The sequence below is a fragment of the Macrosteles quadrilineatus genome, unplaced genomic scaffold (genome assembly GCF_028750875.1).
Source record: "Macrosteles quadrilineatus isolate MER2022 unplaced genomic scaffold, UCM_ALF_1.0 Scaffold_1__1_contigs__length_201487025, whole genome shotgun sequence".
Lineage (NCBI taxonomy): Eukaryota > Metazoa > Arthropoda > Insecta > Hemiptera > Cicadellidae > Macrosteles > Macrosteles quadrilineatus.
This window is the reverse complement of record NW_026542594.1, coordinates 82,428,770-82,454,730: the sequence shown is the minus strand read 5'-3', so window position 1 is coordinate 82,454,730 and position 25,961 is coordinate 82,428,770. Positions and strand designations below refer to the sequence as shown.

General features: G+C 35.0%; 1 protein-coding gene across 5 annotated transcripts in view; it reads left to right on the top strand.

Annotated features, from left to right (window-relative positions):
• Positions 1-25,961, top strand: part of LOC128983682 (sulfite oxidase) — a 217,479-nt gene that overhangs the window by 32,426 nt on the left and 159,092 nt on the right. For all 5 annotated transcript variants that reach the window (XM_054403077.1, XM_054403076.1, XM_054403078.1 and 2 more), the window contains exons 5-7: positions 22,004-22,153; positions 22,421-22,580; positions 23,735-23,921. In XM_054403077.1, the coding sequence (XP_054259052.1) occupies positions 22,004-22,153; positions 22,421-22,580; positions 23,735-23,921 (497 nt within the window). The remainder of the gene's footprint in view (positions 1-22,003; positions 22,154-22,420; positions 22,581-23,734; positions 23,922-25,961) is intronic.

Sequence of the window (25,961 nt, the reverse complement as noted above, 5' to 3'; positions counted from 1 at the left end):
TATCACCAGGCGGGGTCTACTAGGCCACTATAATCCAATACACAACTCTAATGCCCAAGCTAAGAATCAAACAGTTCACTCAATAATCGTACCACATAATAATATACAAGTACACTATAGGTAGAGTGACTACACCACTAGTAGCTGGTCTCAATAAATACCAAGCCAAACAAGCAAAACTAAATGACAATCGCACTATTAAAATATTGAGCTACTTAGTAGCAGATAAATAAATATTAACTACGTTCCAAACACTAGATAAATATATTATCTGATAGCCGGTACTCCGCTATCCAAGCTACCAAGCTAACGTGTTGGATTACTAAGCAAGCTGTTCAGGTTAAATTAAAATAATTAAATGATTAATCAATACCAACCCTACTGCTACTACCACTACTGCTACTATATCAACGTTATATTGCTTAGCCGGGCTTCTGTTAATAGGCTAATAAAACTAGCTACTAGCCTACTGGCCTCGTGCTTCCAACTACGCACGCTAAATCGTGCAGCCTAGGTTTGTCGGGCCTCAGAGTTATTAGTAATATAACTAACTCTTGGTACAACGCAAAATAATAACTACTACAGTCAATAAATTATATTATTTGCGCTCTATCACCTGCCCAGAACCGTCAGGAATACACTTTAATATTATTCCTGACTAATATAAATCCTAACTACCGTCAGGCTTTGACCAGCACGGTTATAACTCTAACTCTCGCAATAACATCAGGGATTAATATTCTCAAACTAATAATCTCAACTCCTTAACCAAAATATAATAAAAGTCGTCCACTCACCACAAGTGGGTCACAACACCCAACTTGAACGCCGACACTCACTGTCACCTTACACAACACCAACCACGACGACACCGATGTCACCCAAATCACTGGACGTCTCACTAGACACCAACACTCACCTCCTCACTCTTAAGAGATCCACCACTAGAATGTCTGTCCTAGGCTATCCTGAGAAACTAGGATATCCCAGGCTTATCGGCACTGATAAGCCGGGTCAAAGGGCGCTAGCCAGGTTCGCCGCCACCGCTTGCCTACCTCAACAATCGGTGCGCGGCCAAATAGCAAATATTTACCCCCCTAGGAAAAATAACTCGTTACAGAGGCCTACTGTTGGAGCCCGTCGGACCAATGGGTTAATGCCTTAAAATTGCGGAAGGCGTCGGAAGGTGTCGGAGAATTGACGGAAGGTGTCGTGTCGGAGAGCGTCGGACTAGTGGGTTTCCTGCTTAATTATGGTCAATTTTGAAAATTTTGCCCTTAGGGGTAGTGGGGGTAGGGGGTAGCTCAAATTTTTCAAATTACAAGTATGGTTGAGTTTGGTATCATTTTACAGGTCTTGACAAAACGTACAAATTGACATAAAGAAAACCAAAATCGGCCCACTAATAACAAAATGGCGCCCTAAAACGTTTCAAATCCAAATAACCATGAGGGTGGCTGCAAATTAACTTGCACCCCGTTTAACTTTTTAACTATTTGAGATATTTGAAATCGGTTTGCGGCAACTTGTTTGGATATAAAGGGCTACAATAATTATGGTCAGTTTCAAAAATTTTGCCCTTAGTGGGGGTAGGGGTAGATCAAAATTTTTAAATAGCAAGTATGGTCGAGTTCGGTATCATTTTACAGTTCTTGACGAAACATAACAATTAACATAAAGAAAATAGAAATCAAACCAATAATAACAAAATGGCAGCTAAAAATGATTAAGGCAATGTTTATTAAAAGTAATTTTGAACTGCCATTTTGTTATTAATGGTCCGATTTCTATTCTCTTTATATTAATTGTTATGTTTCGTCAAGACCTGTAAAATGATACCAAACTCGACTATCATTGTCATTTGAAAATTTTGAGCTACCCCCTACCCCCACTACACCTAAGGGCAAAATTGGCAAAATTTTCGAAACTGACCATAATTATTGTAGCCCTTCATATCCTAACAAGTTGCCGCAAACCGATTTCAAATATCTCAAACAGTTAAAAAGTTAAACGGGGTGCAAGTTAATTTGCAGCCACCCTCATGGTTATTTGGATTTGAAACATTTTAGGGCGCCATTTTGTTATTAGTGGGTCGATTTTGGTTTTCTTTATGTCAATTTGTACGTTTCGTCAAGACCTGTAAAATGATACCAAACTCGACTATACTTGTCATTTGAAAAATTTGAGCTACCCCCTACCCCCACTACCCCTAAGGGCAAAATTTTCAAAATTGACCATAATTATTGTAGCCCCTTATAGCTAAGAAGGTTGCCACAAACAGATTTCAAATATCTCAAATGGTTGAAAAGTTAAGGGGGGGTGCAAGTTACTTTTCAGCCACCCTGTATACTCATTCAGGTATGTATGTGTGTATGTTTGTATGTATGTACGTACGCTTAGGTGTAGTTTGAGACTATTCCAGGGCTACAGATATACAAGGGCTGGCTCACTCCTTTGATGTTAGCGGCCGCCGTCTGATCCTACTTCCCCTCCCCCGCCCCTCCTCAGTGACGTAGCGCTGTTTACACAGTAAACACAGAGTGTTTACATCGGCGCGAGGCGCGATGGAAGCCTAGCACGGCAGTGCATATGTCGCTTGGCATCTACCATAGATATGCGTTGTTATTACAATATCTATGGCATCTACGCGCATATTAATAATTGTGTTTATAATAATGTAGTTTTATTGAGTGATACTGTACAGTACTGTATGTAGAAAAATTGCAGCATGAACCAAAAATGTTTCTTAAGATATACAAATTGTTTGAAATACTTCAGTTTTGTTAGGTTTTTAGGATTGTTTTTTAAGTGTTAATTCGATGTTTTAAGTCAAATTTTAATTTATGAAAATTTATAAAAAAATAATTTTTAATGTAATTATTATTGTTTAATGAGTAAGGGAATCCGGAGAGCAAAGCGACAATATCAGAAGAATCTTTTGAAATCAATAGAAGAAAACTACTTCAAAACAAATTCTAGAGATTATTTCAAATCATTCAATAAACAGTTAAGTTGTTACACCCCTCTTACATTGCTATTGAAAAACAAAGATGGAAAAATTGCCCATAATAACAAGGAGAATGCAGAAATTATGGCAGAAGCGTTTAATAAACTATTAAACTGCGACGAACATAAAAATCTTTTAACAATAAATACAAACACTCCCATAAAAACAAATCCAGAAAATTTAAACCCACCTACAATACAAGAAGTAGAATTAGCACTAAAAGATTTGAAAAATTATAAAGCATCTGGTGAAGATCAAATTCATGCAGAAATGTGGAAGTATACGGGCAAATCAACAAAAACATCTCTACATATGATATTACAAATAATCTGGATAACCGAGAAATTCCCAGAGCATTGGACCACAGCTGTAATCAATCCACTTCACAAGAAAGGAGATAAGAGTAACCCGGATAACTATAGAGGAATTTCACTTTTGGATTGCACATATAAGATTTTTTCAAAAATGTTATACAATAGGATTAAGGAACAACTTGATAATGAACTAGGAGAATACCAAGGAGGCTTCAGGCCTTGGAGGAGCTGTGCAGAAGAAATAATTATGCTGAAATTGATTATGGATTACTACAGAAAACGAAACAAACTTCTTTCAATAACATTTGTAGATTTTAAGAAAGCTTACGATTCCATCCATAGACCATCATTGTTAAAGATTCTCAGACATTTCAGACTCCACCCAAAATTAATAAAACTTATAGAACTTACCTTGACAAATACCTTCAATAAAATTAAATTTAGAGGAGAAATATCAGAGCCTTTCCTGGTCAAAACTGGTTTGAGACAGGGAATAGCCTTTCACCACTTCTTTTTAACTGTGCACTTGAATACATCATGAGGGAATGGCTTAAAACAAACCCCAAAAATATTACTGTTGGAACAAAAAAAGATGTTATAAAGTTAAACTGTTTAGGATTTGCTGACGATCTGGCTCTTCTAGCTAATAACATCCAAGAAACCAAGCAACAAATAAAATCACTTCAGGAAATAGCCCAAAGCATAGGTCTAAACATTTTTTTTGAGAAAACTGAAATAATGTTAACAAAACCACCATTGGCTAACAAAATCAAAATTGGAGAACATTGCATCAAAATTGTAGAAAATTTCAAATACTTAGGTGAAGTTATAACATACAATCTTAAAGAAAATCCATCATGGCAAAATAGAATTAATAAATTGATCAGAATGCAACATATTACTAAAAACACATACAACAAAAATGCCTATCAATAGCAACAAAATTGAAACACTACAAAGCAGTTATACTTCCACAAATAACATATGCAAGTGAACCTATATTTAAAACAACTAACACTGTAGCAATAGATAAAATACTAAAAATAGAAAGAATAATCATCAGAACATGTATAAACAAAAAATATTAAAAAGATGGAGTTTGGAGACTGGCCTCAAATAAAACTGTATATAAGGAAATAGAGCCATTGACAAGTATAATTAAAAAGAAAAGAATTTCATTCATTGGACATCTTTTAAGGACACCGGAAAATAGAATAAGCAAGAAAATAATTGACAAGTTGTGGAAAAGCAAGAGTGACTTTAGGTGGATTACAGAGAGTAAGGAGGACACGAGAAGGTTGAAAATATCATTAGAAGATTTGGAAAATAAGTCAGAGGCGCTTGCAGTACTCAAAGACAAAAATTTCATCCTGCCAATAGGAGCAAACAATCAGAGACAAGGAAGAGTGGTTTCGGAAGAAGAAAGAAAACAACGGTCGGAAAGAATGAAGAAGTATTGGGCGGACAAGAAGAAGAGACAGAATTTAAAAAGAATCTAACCTTTATATTGACTTAAGTGGTCCAATGCTGGCCATAAAAGAATAATAATAATAAAGAGTAAGGGAATACATTAAGGATCACACTCACCACTCCAGATAAGGAGGAATAGTTGGTGCGATATGATCGTTTGCACCAGGCACCATCAGCGACAACTGTAATTAGCGGTACGCCGTCCTTGTCAACCTCGTTGTTTTCCCTTGCTAGCTGAGCCTCCTCCGCCGCTGCCACTTCCATCTCTGCCGCCGCAGTCGCAGTCCAACCCTCTGATAACTGTTCTTCAGTTTTTTTGAAAGTCTTGTTGCTCATTGCAGGGATGTCGAGAGTGCTGAGGAATTCCTCGAGTTGTGCGTGGCCACCTCCTGTTACGATAGTACCACAAACACCAGCTTTGTTCACGTCCATTTCTTTCTAATTAATTTTGTCAGACCAAATAGTCTTGTTTGAATTTACACATGGTACATTCAACGACAAACCCATTCCTTAGTCCCTGTCTAACTTCAGACACTACAACCATATTCGAAAAATTACAACCTATTGGGCTATGATTGTCCAACATTTTAATCTGGTCGATAAAATCAGCTATGTTAACAATTCTTCTTCCACTTAATTTGAATTCTTTCTTGTTAGGCGTCTTACTAGGGTTTGCAGATTGTTCTTCCGCTCCATGAGTTTCTATAGCTTGTTGTTCTGCCAAAGCAGTATTCCTCTTCCTGGAAATATACAATTATTGTTGTCAGATAATTTTAATATTTTCCGACCCAATAATCACATGATATTAGTCTTTAATTGGGTGGTCAGTTTTTTAATTGGGTGAGAAATAAAAATAATCCAAAATATGATATATTATGAGTGTGTTTGTTGGCGGTCGCCTCATCCGCACATACACCCACCAGTCAAGGTCACTGCTGCCCTTTCAGCTGCCAAGCCACACTGATCCCCTGGCCATGAGGCGTTTTCCCGCCTACATTTACCTCAATCAGATTTTTACCGTCAAAGTAATAATGAATTATTTTACAAACAAATTAATATTTCTTGTACCTCCTGTAATTTGGGCGTGTTTTGCAGTCGTGTGGATTTTATAAAGATAAGGCAAACCCTCACGAATATTAATTTAAAAAATTATTTTCTTATACAATTTTTGTTGATTCTTGATTCAAGTTCTTAATGCTCATTCTGGTATAAAAATAACTAATAGTTTATTATTTTACGATTCATCAGAATCAAGTTAGTTTAAATTTACTTACTTTCTTCTGTTTATTGCTGCTTCCAAACTAGCAGGAAGTCTTCTTTTCTCCTTCTTCGAAGGATAAAACTTCAAGTGACCCATTTGATAGGTTGCTGAAAATTTCCTAGCGGACTTTGGGTAAATGAACTGCAGACCGTCACCAATATTTCAGCCTAGCCACTATTATATATGCACTAACTACTGTAGGCCATTAGCACTAGGCACTGTATATAAGCACTAGTTAGTTAAAAAAGAACCAATAATCGCATGCGAAATGCGAAGTGTTGCAAAACGGAATGTAAACTAATATTCGCTACTGGGACTGGACAACTCTACTGTTTTATTAAAAAAATGCAGTATCAGAATAGTGCGCGTGCCGCGTAATATTCTGTATTTAGCAATTCGAAGGTGGTGCTATCAGGCGGGAAAACGCTAAACTACCACCGTGAAACCCGCAACACACGTCGACACAGTTAAAATTGCAAGCTGTTTTATAAATTACTAGATAAAATATTATAAACGACAATTTGTAAAATATGGTATTGTACTTTCAACGGAAATATGTTGTAGTTTTTATAGAAACTTGTAACCTCCTAAGTTGTGAAATAAATTTTGTATGATGGAATTAGTTACAGTGAAATAACCTAAATCCTTATGGTAAAGTCAACTTTGTAATTCCCATATAAAAAATAAAAAAAAAATTTTTTTGACACGTGTGACATATCAAATTGTACGTAAGATAAAACCTCACAATAGTACAATAAACATTTTTGGATAATATGACGATTTCGTGTTGTAGCATTGGTTTTTTATCCTTGGTCCATGCTAAACTGAGGAGCAGAGCAGTGCGCGGCCCGGTTCACTCCCGCCGGCTCTTAAAACGCTCTAAAAAGAATGAAATAATTTCGATAAAGTAAACTTTTGTATCAGTCAAGCTCACATATTTCAAGTCTAGGCAGCTCTATGATGATATTTGATACAAAATTTAAAGAAAATGTTCATATTGCAGGTGACTATCTATAATTGTTAATCTGCATGTCTTTTTCATAGTTATGCGTTGGGTGTTATTTTATTACTGTAACCAAAGATCGGCATTATAGTGGTATTAACGAGTATCTTTAAAAATATTATAATGTATTTAAATGTTTCTAACTTGGAAAAGTAAAGTTTTAATGTTAAACTAGCTTCTTTTCCCTATCATAATATCAAAATAAATTATTTTCCAATTCATATAAAACATTTGTGTGTTTTATTTTCATAATGCACTAGCTGTACCCGCGGGCTTTGCCCCGTTTAACTTTACAAGTGAGCATGTTCGCATGGCTCAATCACGTCCTGGTTGAAGTTCGTTCGCTACGCTCACTCACCTTTAGGTTGGAGCTCGTTCGCTCCGCTCACTTGCCTTCAGGTAAGCTCGTTCCCTACGCTAATTCGCTTCCAGGTTGAAGTTCGTTCGCTACGCTCACTCACCTTTTGGTTGCAAATTGACTGTAGTCATAAATTAAAAAAATAATAGTGCTGCACCCTGTTGGTAATCCTTGTAACTTTAATGCTACTGAACATCATAGAACAGAACCAACTTGTTTAATTGAAACAGCTGTTAAGATTCATTAATTCCATTTCTCATAAGGTTAACATGGGAAACTCCAGAGCCACTGGGGCGGAGCCCGAAAGCCCGATCAGAATAAAAACTACTTAGTTTTCCTCAATGCCCAAAGCATAAAACGTAAGAATATCTTGCAGCTCTAAAAAGCTAAAGAGCACGATTGAAATTGTAGGTGTTTACAAAGTATGTGTTTTGAACAAAAACTGTAAAAAACAAGTAGCTATAACAAAGTGGGCTACTAAAGTTCTAAGTGGGCTGAGAAAAATATGACTCCTATGCAAATACAAAACGAATAATTCATGATTAATAATTTTTAATAAGATAGTAAATTATCTTATAGTGGTATTAATGAGTATCTTAAAAAAGATCTTATATATTACTAGCTGTACCCGCGGGCTTTGCCCCGTTTAACTTCATAAGTATTCGCATGGCTCATTCACATTCTGGTTGAAGTTCGTTCGCTACGCTCACTTACCTTTAGGTTGGAGCTTGTTCGCTGCGCTCACTTGCCTTCAGGTTAGCTCGTTCGCTACGCTAACTCGCCTCCAGGTTGAAGTTCGTTCGCTACGCTCACTCACCTTTTGGTTGGAAATTAGCTGTTGTCATAAATTAAAAAAAAATAATAGTGCTGCATCCTGTTGGTAATCCTTGTAACTTTTGTGCTATTGAACATCATAGAACAGAACCAACTTGTTTAATTGAAACAGCTGTTAAGATTCATTAAGTGTTTTGCTCCTGGTGATCTTTCAGCTATGCTGTTCTTACTCTCCACCACCTCTTGGAATTTATTTTTACTCTTCTCTTCTTCTTGAGTTTCTCCAGTTTTGCCATTTTTGTTCTTCTCTGCCTCTTGAATTTTATTAGCATTCAATTGGTCTGAACAGAGGGTGTCATCATTTTGGGAAAGGATGTCAAATCTGTTACAAAGATCTATTGAGCTGTCAAAGTCACTGTCATTTAGCAGAATGTTTCTTCCCTTAACAACAACAAATTCCTCACACAATTCTCTATTTTCCCTTTTCAAAATGCTATTTTCATTCCGTAAATCTCGAGTTGTGGAAATTAAAATCTCATTATCACTTGTTAGGGATTTTAGGATCGCCTCATAGTTTATAAAATTCTCTTCAGATTTACTTTCCAGTTTTTTAATTGTATTTTCCAGTTTTTTTATTGTTTTATTTTAGTCATAACTTAAATGTTTCTATTAAGGCCATAAAAGTTGAATTTTGTTTCTAAAAGCGTTGGCGGATGAGTTACTATTATATGCAACAGATGTAAAGATTAAAATGTTTCTATTTTGTCTCCTCTTCCTGTTGCAAAGCACGGGTACAACAGCTAGTTGGGAATAAATATGTCTTATTTATGGAAATATTTTAGCAAAAAAGTAATCAGACAAGTTGAAATTCGCTTAGTCTGCAGGTTTGCTGCAGCGGGGGTATATATCTATACATTTCAACAGAGCAGCAACTTAAAAAAGGTGCGTTTTATAATGGTGAGTGTATGGGCTGCGTCGGATCCTGCCAGTAGATGGTGGAGGGAGCTAGACCGAAAACAGCGCTCGCAGTGCTACTGAGAGCGCAATCCAGTAGTTCTTTACATCGTTGGTTTACTCTCTAACATTGAACCACCTTTTCGGTAGTGTAGACAACTTGACTGAAATCAGAATGAGAAGTACTGACCAATCTTGGGGTATGGACCAGTGTAGTTTGAACCTTGACTGAAATCAGAATGAGAAGTACTGACCAATCTTGGGGTATGGACCAGTGTAGTTTGAACCTTGTTGGTGCGGGCAAGAAAACATTTAAGACAATTTGACTCCGAAATTCCCTGTAGCTTTAAATTTAGTTTGCAGCTCTGCATTGTCATTCTGCAGCACTTTGCCCCCCGTACCAATTGGACTGAAACTAATTCCTTACAACTCTTAGAGGCGGTTCACGAGTACGGGTGATCTCGACCAATTTTAACCGACGGTCAAAAAATGGGTTCACGACATAGAGCGTTAGCCGAGATCAAGCTTAGCCGAGACCAACGCTGGCCGTCGCTCAGCAGCAGGGATTAACTGGGAATTTTCGTTGGGAGGTTGGCAACAGCCACCTGCCGTGCCGGGCCGCTGCTCGCGGTCGACGAGCCCCAAAACAATAGGATGACGTTGCGTAATAATGATTGGTTCATAAATTATTATAATTAAACAGGGTATTTACTGATATCGTTTAAAATGGTTGTGGACTTGCACTTGAATTCATTGTATACTAAAGTTTAAGGTTACTCAATTTATCATTGAATTATGAATAATACACTTTTACTGAATACATTGAATCGGGGAAATGCAATTATGTTTAAAAAAAAGTTTATACAAATCTCGGTAATGTTTGCAATAATTTTGATTACCAATTATGTTAAAAAATGAGACATACTTTATCAGGTTTGCAGTTGTATCCAAGCTCAAATTATTTAATAAAATGACTGCTCTTTTCAAAGATTTATGAATATCTTTTATGTATCAGTAATTTGTATAAAAAATAAATTTGGAGCAACAACTGGCTATTATAGGAGCCGAGATGCCTTCATACGTAAACAGTAATAAATGTAAATATAAAATGGCAAACCTACAATAACATTTTATGACACCAAGATCTTTTAAATCGGTTCACAATTGGGGCTACAAACAGAAGGCCTAAACCTAAAGAACTAAACCCCTAAGAACATTTGCGCGCGCGAGACGGGTAGAGCGCAGCCCTAAGCATGAGAAAACAGGTTATAATTTAAAAAGATATTTTGTTTGTAATACAACGTTTTGTATATTTAACTATAGAATTTATATTTTACCTCAGCAGATTGAAGCAATTATTTTAAATCCCGATATGACAAATATTAAGACATTATCAGATGAAAATGGTCTTTCTTTAACAAATCTTAAAAATAATAATATAAACATATAATTTAAAACATACAAAATAAAATTTGGATACTTAAATAAAATGACCTATGTTTTATATGAATTTTATGGAGGAAAAAATTGTACTAATTTTATACAATAAAAATTCTTAGACAAACCTAACAGTGTTTGATGGAACCATTTTTATTTTGATATTATTCAGCTGAAATAAAAGGATTCAAAATTGCTAGAATAAATATAAAACATTTACGCAATAAGATTCGATTGTAATTTAAATTTATATGAATATGTTAAGCTATTAGTTATATTTTTACTTAGTAATAATTAATTAAAATGTCTCAACAGTAACTTTTTACGATGTTTTGCATGTTTTCGGCAATCAGTAGTAAAAAAATTAAAAAAATAAATATCATGTTGAGGGTAATGAAATTGTTCGGAATTTAATGGCGAATCCGAATATAACATTCTTTTTGCTAACAAAAAAACAATAAACGAGCAAATGAGATAATCCCGACATGATGTCATGACAAAATCAAAATTCTCTGCTAAACCCTCTTTAGAAGATTATAATTTGTGCTTTTCACACCTTATTAGCAACGTCAATACAAGAAACTTTAAAATGTTGGTATGCTCTCCAATGGGCTGTGTGAGGGACCGTATCTCCATTGAGAACTTTGCGAAGAACATAGTGCAACTTCATATAAAGACAGGGGCAGCAGTGTGTGTAGTTGCAAAGCCAGAAAACTCACCCAGACAACTTTATAATGGACTCGACTTTCCTAAATTCGTAAATGAACTTCGTCATGAAATTCATGAGGCCGAGAGTATGGCGAGGGAGTCTGCACTGAAATCTTCCCAACAGCGCCCATGTGGAAGTGATGGAGTCAAGTCAGTTGTAGAGCACAGCCAAGCAGAGTCAACACAATCTCCTGAGTGTCCAGCAGTGTGTGAAACGGGGGGTTATAAAGTCAATAAGGGGAATAGTGCAGTGAATGTTAGCCGGCCTCAACAAGATAGCATTAGTGATAGTTTTGTAGTTCCATTTAGAAATGATAGTTGTGTAGGAAAAGCAAATGATAAATTTCTAGGTTTCTCTACACCTGATAGAACTAATTTAAAACATATCAATAGTTTTTTGGAGTCAACTCAACCTCCAGCGACAGACACATGAACAGTTGCTCTGATGGCACCTCTAAGTCTTTGGGAAACAAATCATAACAAAAAAAAAAATGGATAACATCCAGGGCATCATCCAAAACAATAAAATTGATGAAATTAATTTATACCTCAATAGTTTCAACAGAAAACCGGATGTAGTTTGCTTTTCGGAACACTGGGTCCCATCTAATTGTAAAATTCCACTATTTCAATTTGATGGATATCAAAACGCCGCATCTTACTGCAGGGAAAATCAGAAAAGAGGGGGAGTATCCATTCTTGTAAATGATCATTTTAAAATTAAACATAGGCCTGATTTTGAAGAATTAACGATTGAGTCAAGTTTTGAATGTTGTGGGGTCCAAATAGTTAAACCCATAGATCTTATTGTACTGTGTGTCTACAGACCAACTTTTATACCAAAACTGCTTTTGATGTGTTTTTTGAACGTCTCCATTTCCTTTTAAGCTATTGTGTAAATAAGACCCCTAAGGCTCATGTTTTACTTGCAGGAGATTTCAATATCAATGTTTTAAATTCTGACTTCTATACCGAAGAATTCTTATCAATTTTAAGTTCCTTTAATTTTTTTGCACATTTCAATGTTCCAACTCGAATTACTAATGTTTCTAGTTCCTGTCTTGACAATATTATCACTAATTTCTGTCCTAACTTGTGTAAAGCAATAGTTTTAGAAAATGGTTTATCTGACCACTTAACACAGTGTTTATGTTTAGATTATAATTTTTTCGAAAAAAGACAATTGGAACCAAAGATAAAAATCAGTCCATCCTTAAAAAGAAATTATAGTCAAAAAAATTTGGATAGTTTTGTTAACGTTTTGAAGTATGAACAATGGACTGAATTTTTTTAGCAAATATGAAGTAATTACTGATGTAAATGTACTTTATAAGTGTTTTCTTCAAACTTTTAAACTGCATTTTAATTCTTGTTTTCCTTTAGTAAATAAGAAATGTTATAGTAAAAATTGTGATAAAGGGTGGTTAACAACTGGAATTAGAGTCTCATGCAAAAGGAAAAGGGAATTACATGAAATTAGCAAAATGTCAAAAGATACAAGTTTTAAAGATTATGTAAAAGAATACAAGAAATTATTAAATAAATGTATAAAATCAGCTAATATATTGTACAACAGAAATCAGGTTAAAGAATCCTGTAACAAAACCAAAACAGCCTGGCATATTGTTAAAAAAGAGACTAATACAACTGATACCCCTTCTTGTTGCATTCAATGTCTGACAGGACGCAGCTAAATCAAATTAATGCATTTTTTTCTGACACATGTAAAAGCTTGAATGTTGGTTCAGATTCTTACAAAGCTCTTGGCTTCCTACACAGTAGAATCCCTCCCGAGTCCAAACTTATATCATTTAAGCCAGTGAACCTTCAAGAAGTGCAAGACATAATAAAAGACTTAAAGTCATCTAAAGCCTCTGGATGGGATGAAATTTCAACTTCATTAATGAAATTACGTTCAGAGTTTATTGCTCAACCCATTGTTCATTTGATAAACATTTCTTTGTATACTGGTGTTTTCCCTGACCTATTAAAACTATCAGACATGATACCAGTCTTTAAAAAAGGTGACCCAAAAGATATATCCAACTACAGACCTATTTCTTTATTGCCTAGTTTCTCAAAAATATTTGAGAAAGTCGTCTTTAATAGATTGTGTGATCATTTTGAAACATCCCAAATTTTGGATACATGTCAGTTTGGATTCCGGAAGGGACGGAGTACAACAGATGCAATCTTTAGCTTTATTTCCGAAGTCACAGGTGCTCTTGACAGATCACAGGCAGTAGCTGGTCTCTACTGTGATCTGTCAAAAGCATTTGACTGTGTAAACCATAGCCTGTTAATACAAAAACTAAACTTTTATGGTGTGTCAGGCATGGCTATAAAGTGGATAACCTCGTTTTTATCAACGCGGAAACAGTGTGTGGACCTACGGTTAATAAATCTGAAATCTGATTTCAAATTAGTCACAGAGGGTGTGCCACAAGGCTCAATACTAGGTCCACTACTGTTTTTGGTTTATATTAATGACTTACCTTTGATTTTAAAGTAAAAATCAGTAATGTTTGCTGATGACATTTCCATTATTTTCACTGATCATAGTAAAATTTTTATGCAACAAACAGCTGAACAAGATTTCCTTCAGCTAGAAAAATGGTTTGAAGCAAATGGTTTGGCGTTAAATAAAGATAAATCTCTTCTGATGGAATTCCAAAAAAACTACCAGAAATCAGACTCATCAACAAAATTAGATTTGAACCTTTCTCTAAATTCAGTAAGCTCAGTTAAATTCTTAGGCATCACAGTGGATCAAAAATTGACTTGGCAAAATCATATTGGTGAAGTTGTAAAAAAATTAAATAAAGCACATTTTATGTTCATTATTTTATCTAAATATGTTGACATATCCACTCTCATGATGGTTTATTACGGTTATGTCTATCACTTGTTTAATTATGGTGTGATCTTCTGGGGAAATTCAGATAGGAGAAAAAAAGTTTTTAAAATGCAGAAGAGAATTATCCGTATTATTTTTGGACTTAAAAGAAAAAAATCCTGTAAGAGTATTTTTAAAAATCACAAAATTCTTACTTTTCCCAGTATATACATATATAATTTAATTTTGTACATAAGACAAAATTTATCAAATTTTCCAAGTAACTCTGATTTTCACAACTATAACACAAGACAAAAGAATAGCCTTACATACCCTAGACATAACACCTCCACCATTGAACATTCTTCATATTACTCTGGTATAAAATTGTATAATAGCCTGCCTAGCACCATAAAGGGTTTGACAGATTTTAAAAGATTTAAAACCAGTTTATTCAAATTGTTGTCAGATAAATGCTGCTACAAGATTGGGGACTTTTTCAATTAGCTATTAGTATGTCAAATGAAATCAATAGTTAGTTGTAATGATTGAACAGTAAGTAGTTGTAGGGGAGAAAGTGTATATAGATTATAGCTCTTAATTAATTAGTGCTGTAAATTTGCCAAATGTATAGTTATGTTTATTCTTGACTTGACACAATTCATGTATAGAAATGTACTGTCTGAATAAAGGATTTGATTTGATTTGATTTGTCACCTTAACCCTGCCCCCTAGCAGGGTTAAATCGAAGTCCAAAACCATTGTTATTTACGCCCGAGATTATCCAGTTTGCGCTAGACCATGACTCGTGAACCCGACATTTGGCCCGGGGTTTTCTCTAATTGAACCCGTGAAGCCGACTTTTTGCGCTCGGGTTTATCCCTGTCATAATTGGGTGAAGTTTATCCGTCTGCGCCCGAGCGCGGGTAACCTCGTACTTGTGAAGCCGATTTCCAAGCCGCGGCACAAAATCCCGGCTATAACTGGATTTTGCGCTCGAACTAAGGATAACCCGTGACTCGTGAACCGCCTCTTAGTGTGGTATGTCCATCGGCACGATACATTAATACTATCTAGATCTTAAAATGCTCAACCTCAAGATGAAAACATATAGTCCTAAATATATTTGGTAAATAATTGAATATCTATTTTCAAAGACAAATAATTTATTTAAAAATGACATCATTTAAAAAAAAAAAACTTAAGGTAGCCTAGTAAATTATGTACAAGTAGATCAAGTATTAGATAAAATAATAAAAAAATAAACTAAAAACACTGGTTTAAACATTTAATTGATCTTAGAATTTAACTTTTAGGGCTTTTCTTGCAGCAAATGTACTGACAATCTCACTGAAGCATAGTTTTGAGGCTACCTGTACTCAATGGAAATAATCCCTATGTTTGTCAGCCTCTGTTGCCCTGTCAAACTCCGTAAATTTAAGTTTGCTAAAACTTTTTTTATTCGAAGCCACTGGAACCGGAATTGTCAAGAAGATTTGTAAGGCAGTCTTTATGTTTGTTTGGATACACATCCTCCAACAATAGTAGTGCACAACATACGCAGTTAGTCAAGGTCAGGCCAGTGAGCGTCGATGTGTTGTGTGTTTGTGGCATGTGTGGAGAGAAGGATGGGGAGCTGTGGGTGGGAGCCGAGAGAGGGAAGGAAGTGTTCTGACGCTGCGCCGTCCCAGTGACTCATTCTACAGTGTGCTCATCATCATACTCGCTCTGTACAAGTTCATCCCTGCTTTGATTACTTCCTCTAGACTTCTAATTGAGGACAACATTTTGGTTACTTCTTTCTTGTTTATTTTGCATGTCTTGTAATGATTGTGATTGTACTTCAACACATTTGTCATAATTTATACTTGTAACAGGAAATTTTAATATAAACATTTTAAAGGATGACGTAATCACAAGTAGGTTTAGGGAAATTGTTGAATGTAAAGGATTATGTTTGCAGTTTAATGAGCCAACTAGAATAACTGCCAATTCATTTACTTGTATCTATGTCTATAAAAGAGGAAGTATGTATGTATGTAACCAAATATATATATACCCTATGGACTCCAAAAACGCCGGACAGATTGTAATGAAACTTTCAGGTATTATTAAGCATTATTCAAGGATGGTTTGTGTGAAGTTTAGTGCAAATCCGTCAAAAGGGCTCCGCCCCAGAGGGTTTTAAGTGGGCCAATGTCAGACTTTTTGAACTAGGCTACAATGTTTACAATTTACAAATAAATATAACTAGCTGTTACCCGGCAACTGTTTTGTAGGTTTGAATAATCACAACATGCTGTATTAGTCATGATTTGAAGTAGTGTCACAATGTTTCCACAGAGTGCAGCACCAAAAACTATTTTACTTTTGAATAAGTCCAAATATATTAGGTTAGAAACACACATACGGCGACTGAGAGCGGAGCGGAGCGGGGCGGCGCGGTGCGATTTAAAGCGACAAAATCAAACCTATACAATCAAGTAGTAACGCATAACACACAAACCGCTGTTGCGAGCGTAGCGATCAACTTTTGGAAAATCTCGTTTGTTTTTCTAGCGTTTGGGAGCGGACTAGGCAGTGATATTGTGGATATTTTTAGTTCCACTTTTGCCAGCAGGCCGCTCTGTACGCCCATTCTACCGGAAACAGAACCTACCCAGAGCGTTTTGGAACCTTCTCGAACCTTTTTTTTTTTGAAAGAATGTATTCAAAGGTTGAGATAGACATGTATTGCATGAATCAGGAACTGGAAAAAAATTGTGATATTTACCATATACCTCCTCCCTTCCTACATTCACTCCATACAACCTCTCCGATTGGTTTGAAGCACACAAAATAAATGTTTTTAGCCACGTGTCTTGCTGTGCTGCAAATTGCGTGCAAACTTATTATGTGATAGCTTGGCAACAATCACATGAAACCAATAGATGGAGCACGCCTATGTAACTGACATTCAAGCAGCTGAAGCCAGGTCCGCCATCGTACTGTAGGATAGAAGCGCTGGATGCCAATGAAAACGGCACGAAAACTCAAATGTCCCGCTTCAAAATAACTTGACATTTAGCCTACTTAGACTAAAGGTAAATCATTGAAACTTCGTATGAAAGATGTCGATAAGTCTAGGACACTATTGGATCGAATTAAAACCTTAAGAGTTAATATGTTTTATTTTAAATCTTCAAATAAAGTCGGTGCTCTTAAATGAGTTTTAAAATATTACATGAAACAGTTCATCAGCTGCTATTTTTTTATTTTTTGGTCAGTTAAGTTAAAAAAACAGTGGATTTTGTAGCTAAAGAGTTGAATTTGTTTGGATAATTTCTTTTTTTTTTTAGCTGGTGTAGTTTGTTTGTAATTTAAATTGTACTATTGGGTTACCCGCCATGCCGCATTGCGTAATGTGGGCAGATTATGCCTACAACCTCACTTGTAATACAGTTTAGATACTCAAGTTTGAAGCTATACAGCAAAGTTACAAAACTAATTAGATAAAACACGGAGTACCTACATATAAATGTTCTTAGTTTTATTCTTTGTATTCAGCTAAAAATAAGTATTTTTAAGTAAGCTCTTTCACAAAAATTTATATGACAGTCTGAATATAAAGGAGAGTTGTATAAAGAGTTTCAGAAACTATCTTGTGACTTTGAAAATTCGTACATTGTAAACCAAACGCCAGAACTTTATCAAACTTTTATACGATATAGATACATATATTATAAAATAATTTGTAGCTTTTCAGAATTGCCCAAAAATTTTTTGTTGTCAATTATGTAAACTAACTTTTTCTAAGAAACAGTAAACGCTAGAAACAAATTAAAAGCGTATATTGAAGGTCATGGTGTTAGTAATAGAAATATTTATAATACAAAGGCGTATTGTCACGGATATCATTGATATAAACATAAACTAACATTTAATTAGTTGTGCCTGCTATTAGTAGGGCTCACCACAGCCGGCAGCCGCCATCTTGGTGAAGATTAGTGAAAAATACTGGCTTCACATCGCGGCCAACATGCTCCATCTATTGGTCTTATATGATCGTTGTACCTGTATCTTGAAAATGATCGAGCTCCCTGAGTTCGTGTCGCTCTCGCTAGGCGCTGTATGTGTGCGACGTCAGTCGCTCTCAGTCGCGCCGCTACAGCTCACTCTGAATCGCCCCGCCCGCTCCGCTCCCAATCGCCGTATGTGTGTTTCTACCCTTAAACCCCAATCGCAGCACACCTGTGCACTCAACAACGTTTAAATTCTCCAATGTTAGTTATGTAAGCATAAAAACCTTTATCAAAGTATTATAAACAATAAAAGGGTTGGCAACGCCTTAATATTTTTATCTTTTGTTCTATACCCACACAATCTAACATAAATTATTAAGTGAATAATAATCTTGTGTGCTATCTCAGGTATTCAAATGCCTCTCAATTTGTCATTAACCTACCACATTACTGTCATTAAAAGAAGGAACTCCAGTAATACTAATGTGAAACTTTAATCCACCGAAGCTGTGCAACGTTACCAGACTGACGATTAAAAAAATGACACCAAAATTGATTGAAGCAAAAATTATCAGTGGTAAGTTTAAAGGAGAAATAGTCTTAATCCCAAGAATACTGATGATTTAATCCGAATTACCCTCTGAATTTAAGCAACTACAATTTCCTTTGTGTCTTCTTGCTTTCACAATCACCATTATAAGGCACTAGGGCAATCCCTGTCTATCGTCGGTTTAAATTTAGAAAATGCATGCTTTTCACACAGACAGCTGTATTTTGCGTGCTCACGTGGTGGTAGGTACGCCTAAAAACTTGTATATATTTTTACACCTAATGAAAAAACAAAAAGTATTGTTTATCCACTAGCAATTAAGTAAAGTGTTCTATTTTGATATTTGGTATACACTTTTATTATTCATTGTAAAGATCAAATTACCTTTTAAAATATTACTTGTTAAGCGCATCCAGTGTTGGGGAAGCTACTTTTAAAATGTAGCTCGCTACAACTACTGCTACATTTCCAAAAAAGTAGCTTAGCTACAGCTACAGCTACAGTTCCGAAAAAGTAGCTAGCTACAACTACAGCTACAATGAAATGTAGCTGCAGCTACAATTTTAGCTACTTTTCCAAAGACGTTACTTTTTATTCCACGCACATTAGGTAAATGTAAAATTAATTGCAACTACATTTTTATTGAACAAACATTTAAAAAATGCCAGTACTGTATCTAACATTACTTGGAAAAACAAATTATTCCTTGATTGTATTTAATTTGTTGGCATTATAAACCTAACATTACAACAACAGAACAGTTGGGTGTCCCATCATATTTAGTACTTATTTTTAAATAGGCCTATTGCATTATTTTTAAGCATCTTATATCATATGTAAATTGCATTATAAGTTCAAAGGACATACAACCAAACTATACTTTAAAAGCTCATTATATTTCTTTAATATAGATTCATTTGTAGATGTCTTATATCAACAATTAAGACCAATAAAACTGTAAAACGATTATTTAAAAATACTTTTTTGTGTTACAGAGCCTAGCCTACTGAAATTGGAGTTTATTGCCTTTCTTTACTTTTAGTATTAAAACGACATTGCTATAACTTTTAACCATAGTGATAAGTTACTTGTTTTATGAATAACACTTTTCAAAGTCAAGAAATCGTCCTTTATTGTCATTATGCATAGGGCAAATTGTGCTTCAACCTAGTTGGTACAGAAAACAGTATTCAGCAACTTATCCTGAAATCGGCTTTTAATTTAAACTTAAACATGTTAAAATTTGTAAAGTAAAAATAACATGTAGGCCTACTTGGCTATGTAACAAGTTGGCTAACTTATAGTAGGCTTGTTCTTGCAAGGACTAAACAGATATATTCCTAATAATTGAACTTGGAACTTGGTATTCGTCTTAAACCATAGCCTCAGTCCTATACAAGAGCTGTTAGCAGGAGCAAACTATGCTATGTTTTCAATGTAAGTTTCATGTTATATGGAGAATTTTTCATTACAATTATCATGTAAGTCTAGGCATATCTTATCTCATCAGGTAATTTCATCTTTGTTAATTTAGTAAACCTTTGAAAAATCTTCGTAATCTAACCAAAGAAGGGCTTGTGATGATAAACCACAATCAACAGCTGAAGCAAAGGTTGAAAGACCAGGTTTCTCATTATTTAAAGTTGTGTTGGTTTCCATTAAACTCCAAGTTGAAACATTATCAATATAATAAAGAAACTAAATTGATTACTAATTTCCCTGTCAATCACTTGCAAGAAGTCAATAGCTTCTCTTGTCACCGGCCGTTTAAACGTCGTCTGCATCTAGCGATTTTATTTTACCTGACGGTAATCATAGAGTAGTAAATTAAGGAAATGAGATCCAAAAATGTGGATAACACTCATTTAATGGCCTCTATGTCCACACAACGTTGTAATAGGGAATGAAACGGCTGTAACCAGCTGTATCACGCCAAGAAAGTAGGCCTAAGTTTTTGGAAAATCTCAGTTTGTTTGAAAGAGGTTGTTTCACGTAAAGTTGAGGTTATGATAAAAATCACTATCTCAAACAAATGTTAATGTAGCGAGAAAAATAGCTAAAATTCCGCTACAACTACATTAAAAATGTAGCTAGCTACAGCTAAAGCTATAAAATCTTAAAAGTAGCGTAGCTACAGCTAACGCTACAAAAAAAGTAGCGCGCTACTGTAGCGTCGCTACTTGTAGCGCGCTACTTCCCAACACTGAGCGCATCAACAGTCGCCGGGTAACTGCTAGTATGCTGATATTTAAACTCTGACAATGCACCTATTTTGTATGTACCAAAACATGTAAAGAATGTTGTGTACAAATGAAATATGTCTATGTCTATATCTTTGTATCCTTTCTGTATTCTTCCCTTTCTTCGTCACAGTGTAAACACTGGCTGGGTAGCTGAGTGGTTATAGTGCTCGCCTAGAAATCAAAAGGTCGCCGGTTCGATCCTGAGAAAAGTCAGTAGCTTTTTGATGGTTTGAAACTGGACCCAGCTGATCTTAGTCAGTAACAAAGCTACACAGGTCACACCATTCTACATTCATCCTTCACTCATATTTGGATTAAAATACACACATAGGTGGCGTCCTCATCTCAATAATTGATAATTGATCAATAATTGATAATTGATAAGGTCGCCTTTCTGAGTTTGCACAGTTTTTAGCCTAGCTTTTAATTGAACAATTTTGTTATTTAATTGTTCTTCTATAAGATAACATTTTAGTATCACTTCTCTAATTCCGCATCTGTTTGCATAATTTTATCCTCAAGATCTAAATATTTAATATTTTTATGTTGTGTAACTCTTGATTTAAATCTTAATTTTAATTTAGAAGAGCTGTCCCAATTTCAGCAGCGATGGACAAAGAAACTTCTAAGTCAGTGTTTTCAACCTCTCTGAGATCATTTATATTTTCTTCAGTGGACTGTTGCTGACAAGCTGGACATTATTCCAGTTTTCTAGCTCTTCTTTGTTGAGGTCTTTGACTACCGAATATGTCAAGTTAATATTTTTAAAGTGCACCCAACTTTTACCGAACCATGCCACCATGACCCATGACCACCATGAGGAACATACCTTCTACATTAAAAAAAAATTTTTGTTATAACTATTATTGCTGTTTTGGAAAACAATGGGCAGAAATAGTCTAAGAAATACATACTTTAGGGAAATATATGGCTTTTACCCTTAAAAACTCCTTTAAAAGTCATAATTACTATTTTTATACATTTTAACCTTCAAAAATTATAGTTATAGGTTATAGTTATAGTTATAGGTTCCCTTTTACAACTAGGGGCTTAAAAACAGTGATGCTTCTGCAAGTGTATGTTATAGGTGTGTATGACATCACAGAGTTTGTACACAACCACCCTGGTGGAGACAAAATCCTGATGGCAGCCGGAGGGTCTGTTGAGCCTTTCTGGCTCATGTATGCTGTCCACAACAACCCACAAATACTAGACATTCTGGAACAGCACAGGATTGGTAAGGTCAACACTAGATTAGTGATAGTAGAGATATCTTAGTAGGCTGCCCTGGGATGCAATACGGTCTGGCAAATCAGATCATCTCTTAGCCTGCACTAGAACTGACAAGTTTCTCATCCTACTGTACAATTTGAACCTAATCTATGATGCTGTAAAAAGGGGTAATGCAAACAAAAAGAGAACTGATGGTTATAGCATTGAATGTGCGTATAGTGTGTTGTATTAATAGTCAAAGGTATTACTAACCTATTTAGTTGATTTTTAGGTAATATATCTGTGGAGGATGCCAAGGTAGCAACAAGCAACATGGAGGATCCGTACAGCAATGAGCCCCGTCGTCACCCGGCTCTCAAACCAAGCTCCAACAAACCCTTCAACGCTGAGCCACCACCTGCCTTACTTACTGACAGCTTCATCACTCCCACGTAAGTTCTATAAACCAACAACCTTCTTAAATGGAAAGCGATCAGTAATAAATCAGTTTAAAAAGAAAAACCTTTGCCATCATTAAAGTGCTGGAAAAAAATTGTTGTTGCTTTATAGAGTTTTAAATGTAAAAAATTATTAATGAAATGATTTTTACTCTTATAAACACTAATGATTACATTATCTTTGAGTTGACTATTTTAAGTAATCGGATATTATGACTGTTATTCGTTTTGAAATAATGCATTAGTATTTTGCAATTGCTAAATTTAAAGCAACAGATGCACTAGTAAATTAGAAAATCTTCAAACAGTTTTTAATCAGCTGTTTTAAACAAACAGTCAAAACAATGTTAATGCAAGTATCTAGGCTATTGTAAAAGAGTGATTTTTACCATCAACTCTAAAATAAATTATTGTTTTGTGGATTTCCAGGTTAAAATATCCATTATAATAAATTAAAAATTCTACTGAAACCTACCTAACAAAAGCCAAAATTAGTCTCAAAATGGTCCCTTTATATTCCTTTTACAATCAAAATAAACTATACCAATCCATAGCTCGGTTCCCCGGTTTTTGAAATTAGTTGATTACTAACTGAAATACTTATGGTCAGTGAGTCAAAATATCACATGATGAACATTGTCGTGAATCAATAGTCTAAATTAATACATTTAGGGTATAAAAATGCTGTCACAGCGCTGTAAAACTGCACAGTGCAGGTTTCTTGCTCTCACCCGCAACCATGGATTTCCGCTCGGACAGGCGAGCTCAACCAGCGATCCAGTAGTATAGTTGTATATCGATGAAAACGAAAACCACCTGTAAGCCACTTTTTTTTAAGTATAAACACCTTTTCTCCCTATATTTCCTTCAACTGATAACCAATTTCAATAGGAGTTGACCCCAATCCCTTAAAAATATAATCACAAAACCTGATTCATAATTGGCAGTAGTGCCAATTTCTCCTCACATAATTTTGGGTAACAGGATGACTAATGGTTGCAGAAGGGTTGAAATTAGTTGATTAGTGTTTAGATAAAAATTACTTGTTAACCTGACAACTGTAATCCAAATATTTCTAATCACTTTAATAATAATACTATATTTAATTTACACTAGCATATTGAATTCTAAAAATTTTGGGTTCCTAGGGATTTGTTTTACGTTCGAAATCACCTTCCAGTACCGGATGTGGATGAAAAATCATATATGTTAGAAATATCAGGAGTTGGAGTAAAAAATGTTTCACTAACACTACATGACATCAAGAAATTCCCAAAATATACTGTCACAGCTGCCATTCAGTGTGCTGGAAACAGACGCAGTGAGATGTCCAAGGTACAATCAACTATACTACCATACTAACTGCTTAAACTTACAGACTTTGCTAGGTTGGTGTCAGGTTTCAAACAACATAATCTTTTAAAAGACCAATATAAATAAATATATGAATACACCTCTTTCATTGAAAAGATAAATGAAGGAAGTAATAACAAAGTTGCTTGGTTTAATCATGAAAAAATAATTTGATTATGATTGTTTGAAATTGGACCCCTGCTTGATTTGATCATTAGGTTTTTAATGAATGGTCCTGTATAAAAAAACAAACTAATCTTAGTAACAAAATGGTCACATTTAATCATTGCCCGGTTTGACTTTGGATTGTCATACTGTGTAGAAACTTTGAATAATAAAAAATAAAGTTAGAACTAACCACGATTATTTAGCATTGATTGTGTACATATCAAATGATTAAACTATAGGGACCATGGATATATACAAACTTTTGTCGTGATTTTAATTTCAACATCAAAATACAATATTGCACAATCGTGATATTTTAGGTCATTGACATTTATTATGCATCCGGTATTGCTGTTTCAGAAGAGAAGCACGTTGATAAATTATTTAAATTGATATTCCCGTAGTTAAAAATAATTATTTTATAAACCTATAAAACAAAATCATAAAATCTTACATAAAGATAACAATAACGGAAATTGTAAAAAGGGTATAAAGATAACAACTTCGTTATTCTTTCTCTTTGTTCTTCTATTTCTTTGGTTTCCCTTCATCACTCATTCAACAAGTTGCCATGGTTACTAATCACCCATGTTGTTATCAGCTTTTGTGACATAGCGCACAGCAGGGGGGTAAAACTTGACGATAATCGGTTAATTTTTACCTATTATTTAATTACCAATGAATGTACTACTTTATTGGTATTTGGTACTGTATTAATAATCGGTCAAAATGGCCAATTTTTGTCAAATTTTACACCAAATTTATTGAAATTTCAAGGTGAATATTAATAAAACATTTATTACCAAATATATGTATTCATTTAAAAGATTGATTTGTGGTATTGGGTTCCCCACTGAGTGCAGCCGAGCGGCACTAATGAGGGTCGGACCTTCTTGGGGGTGAACAATAGACGGCTTATCAGACCCTCCCCTCCCCCTTGGTCTGGAGAAAGCTTGTAAACAAACTATTGCACAAGTGTGACTTGACATTGGGCTGCTTCAACTATAATTTTGTCAAATGAACTGTGATGTTTCAAAATCAAAAACAATAATTTGGGACCATACTGCTTAACAATAATGGACTGCAATTATTGTTGAACATACAATCCATTTTTAACAAACTAAGATTATACGATTCAAATACAATTATAAAAATTATCTTGGTACCTATTTTACTTGGGGTAATGAAGTTATGTAGGCTAGTGTAATTCTCGGTTCATCAAGGTTTTACTGAATTATGTTTGGCAGTGAATAAGTGTAGAATGCAATTTATAAATTCAGGGATACACACCTTTTACACAGTTATAAAGTCTAATTTAATTGCCCAACATCAAATCGTGAGCTAGAGCCCATCTTAGTGCATTAGTGATGTTTTCTAAACTTGACAAACCCGCAAAATGCCACTTAAGGCCAATAATCCGTTCCAAAAACGTAAGGAAATACAATGTGAAAATAAACTTGAGATCGAACTCCTTGGCTTGTGAGAACCAGGAAACAAGATAAAACATAACTTCAAGTAAACAAGCCCAAACGTTTGACATCAGTCCTGCTGAGCTAAGGTGTTGTGTGAAGATTTCGGCTGCTAGTGTACTTAATTCAAGCAACCAACTTTTGAAAATAAATGTTGTGAATTGTGATTTTCAAGAGAGAGAAAACTGTGGAATTGGCTAATTTGAAATTCTATAGTTCAAAATTGTCATTTAAGTTTATTTACACAGCTTTACATTGTTTTATAGGTTAAAAATACATATGCAGCTTATTATTAACCGCGCCAAACTATCCGAATCCGAAAATATCCGAATCCGAACCTCCCAATATCCGATCCGATCCGAACCGAGCCTCAACTATCCGATCC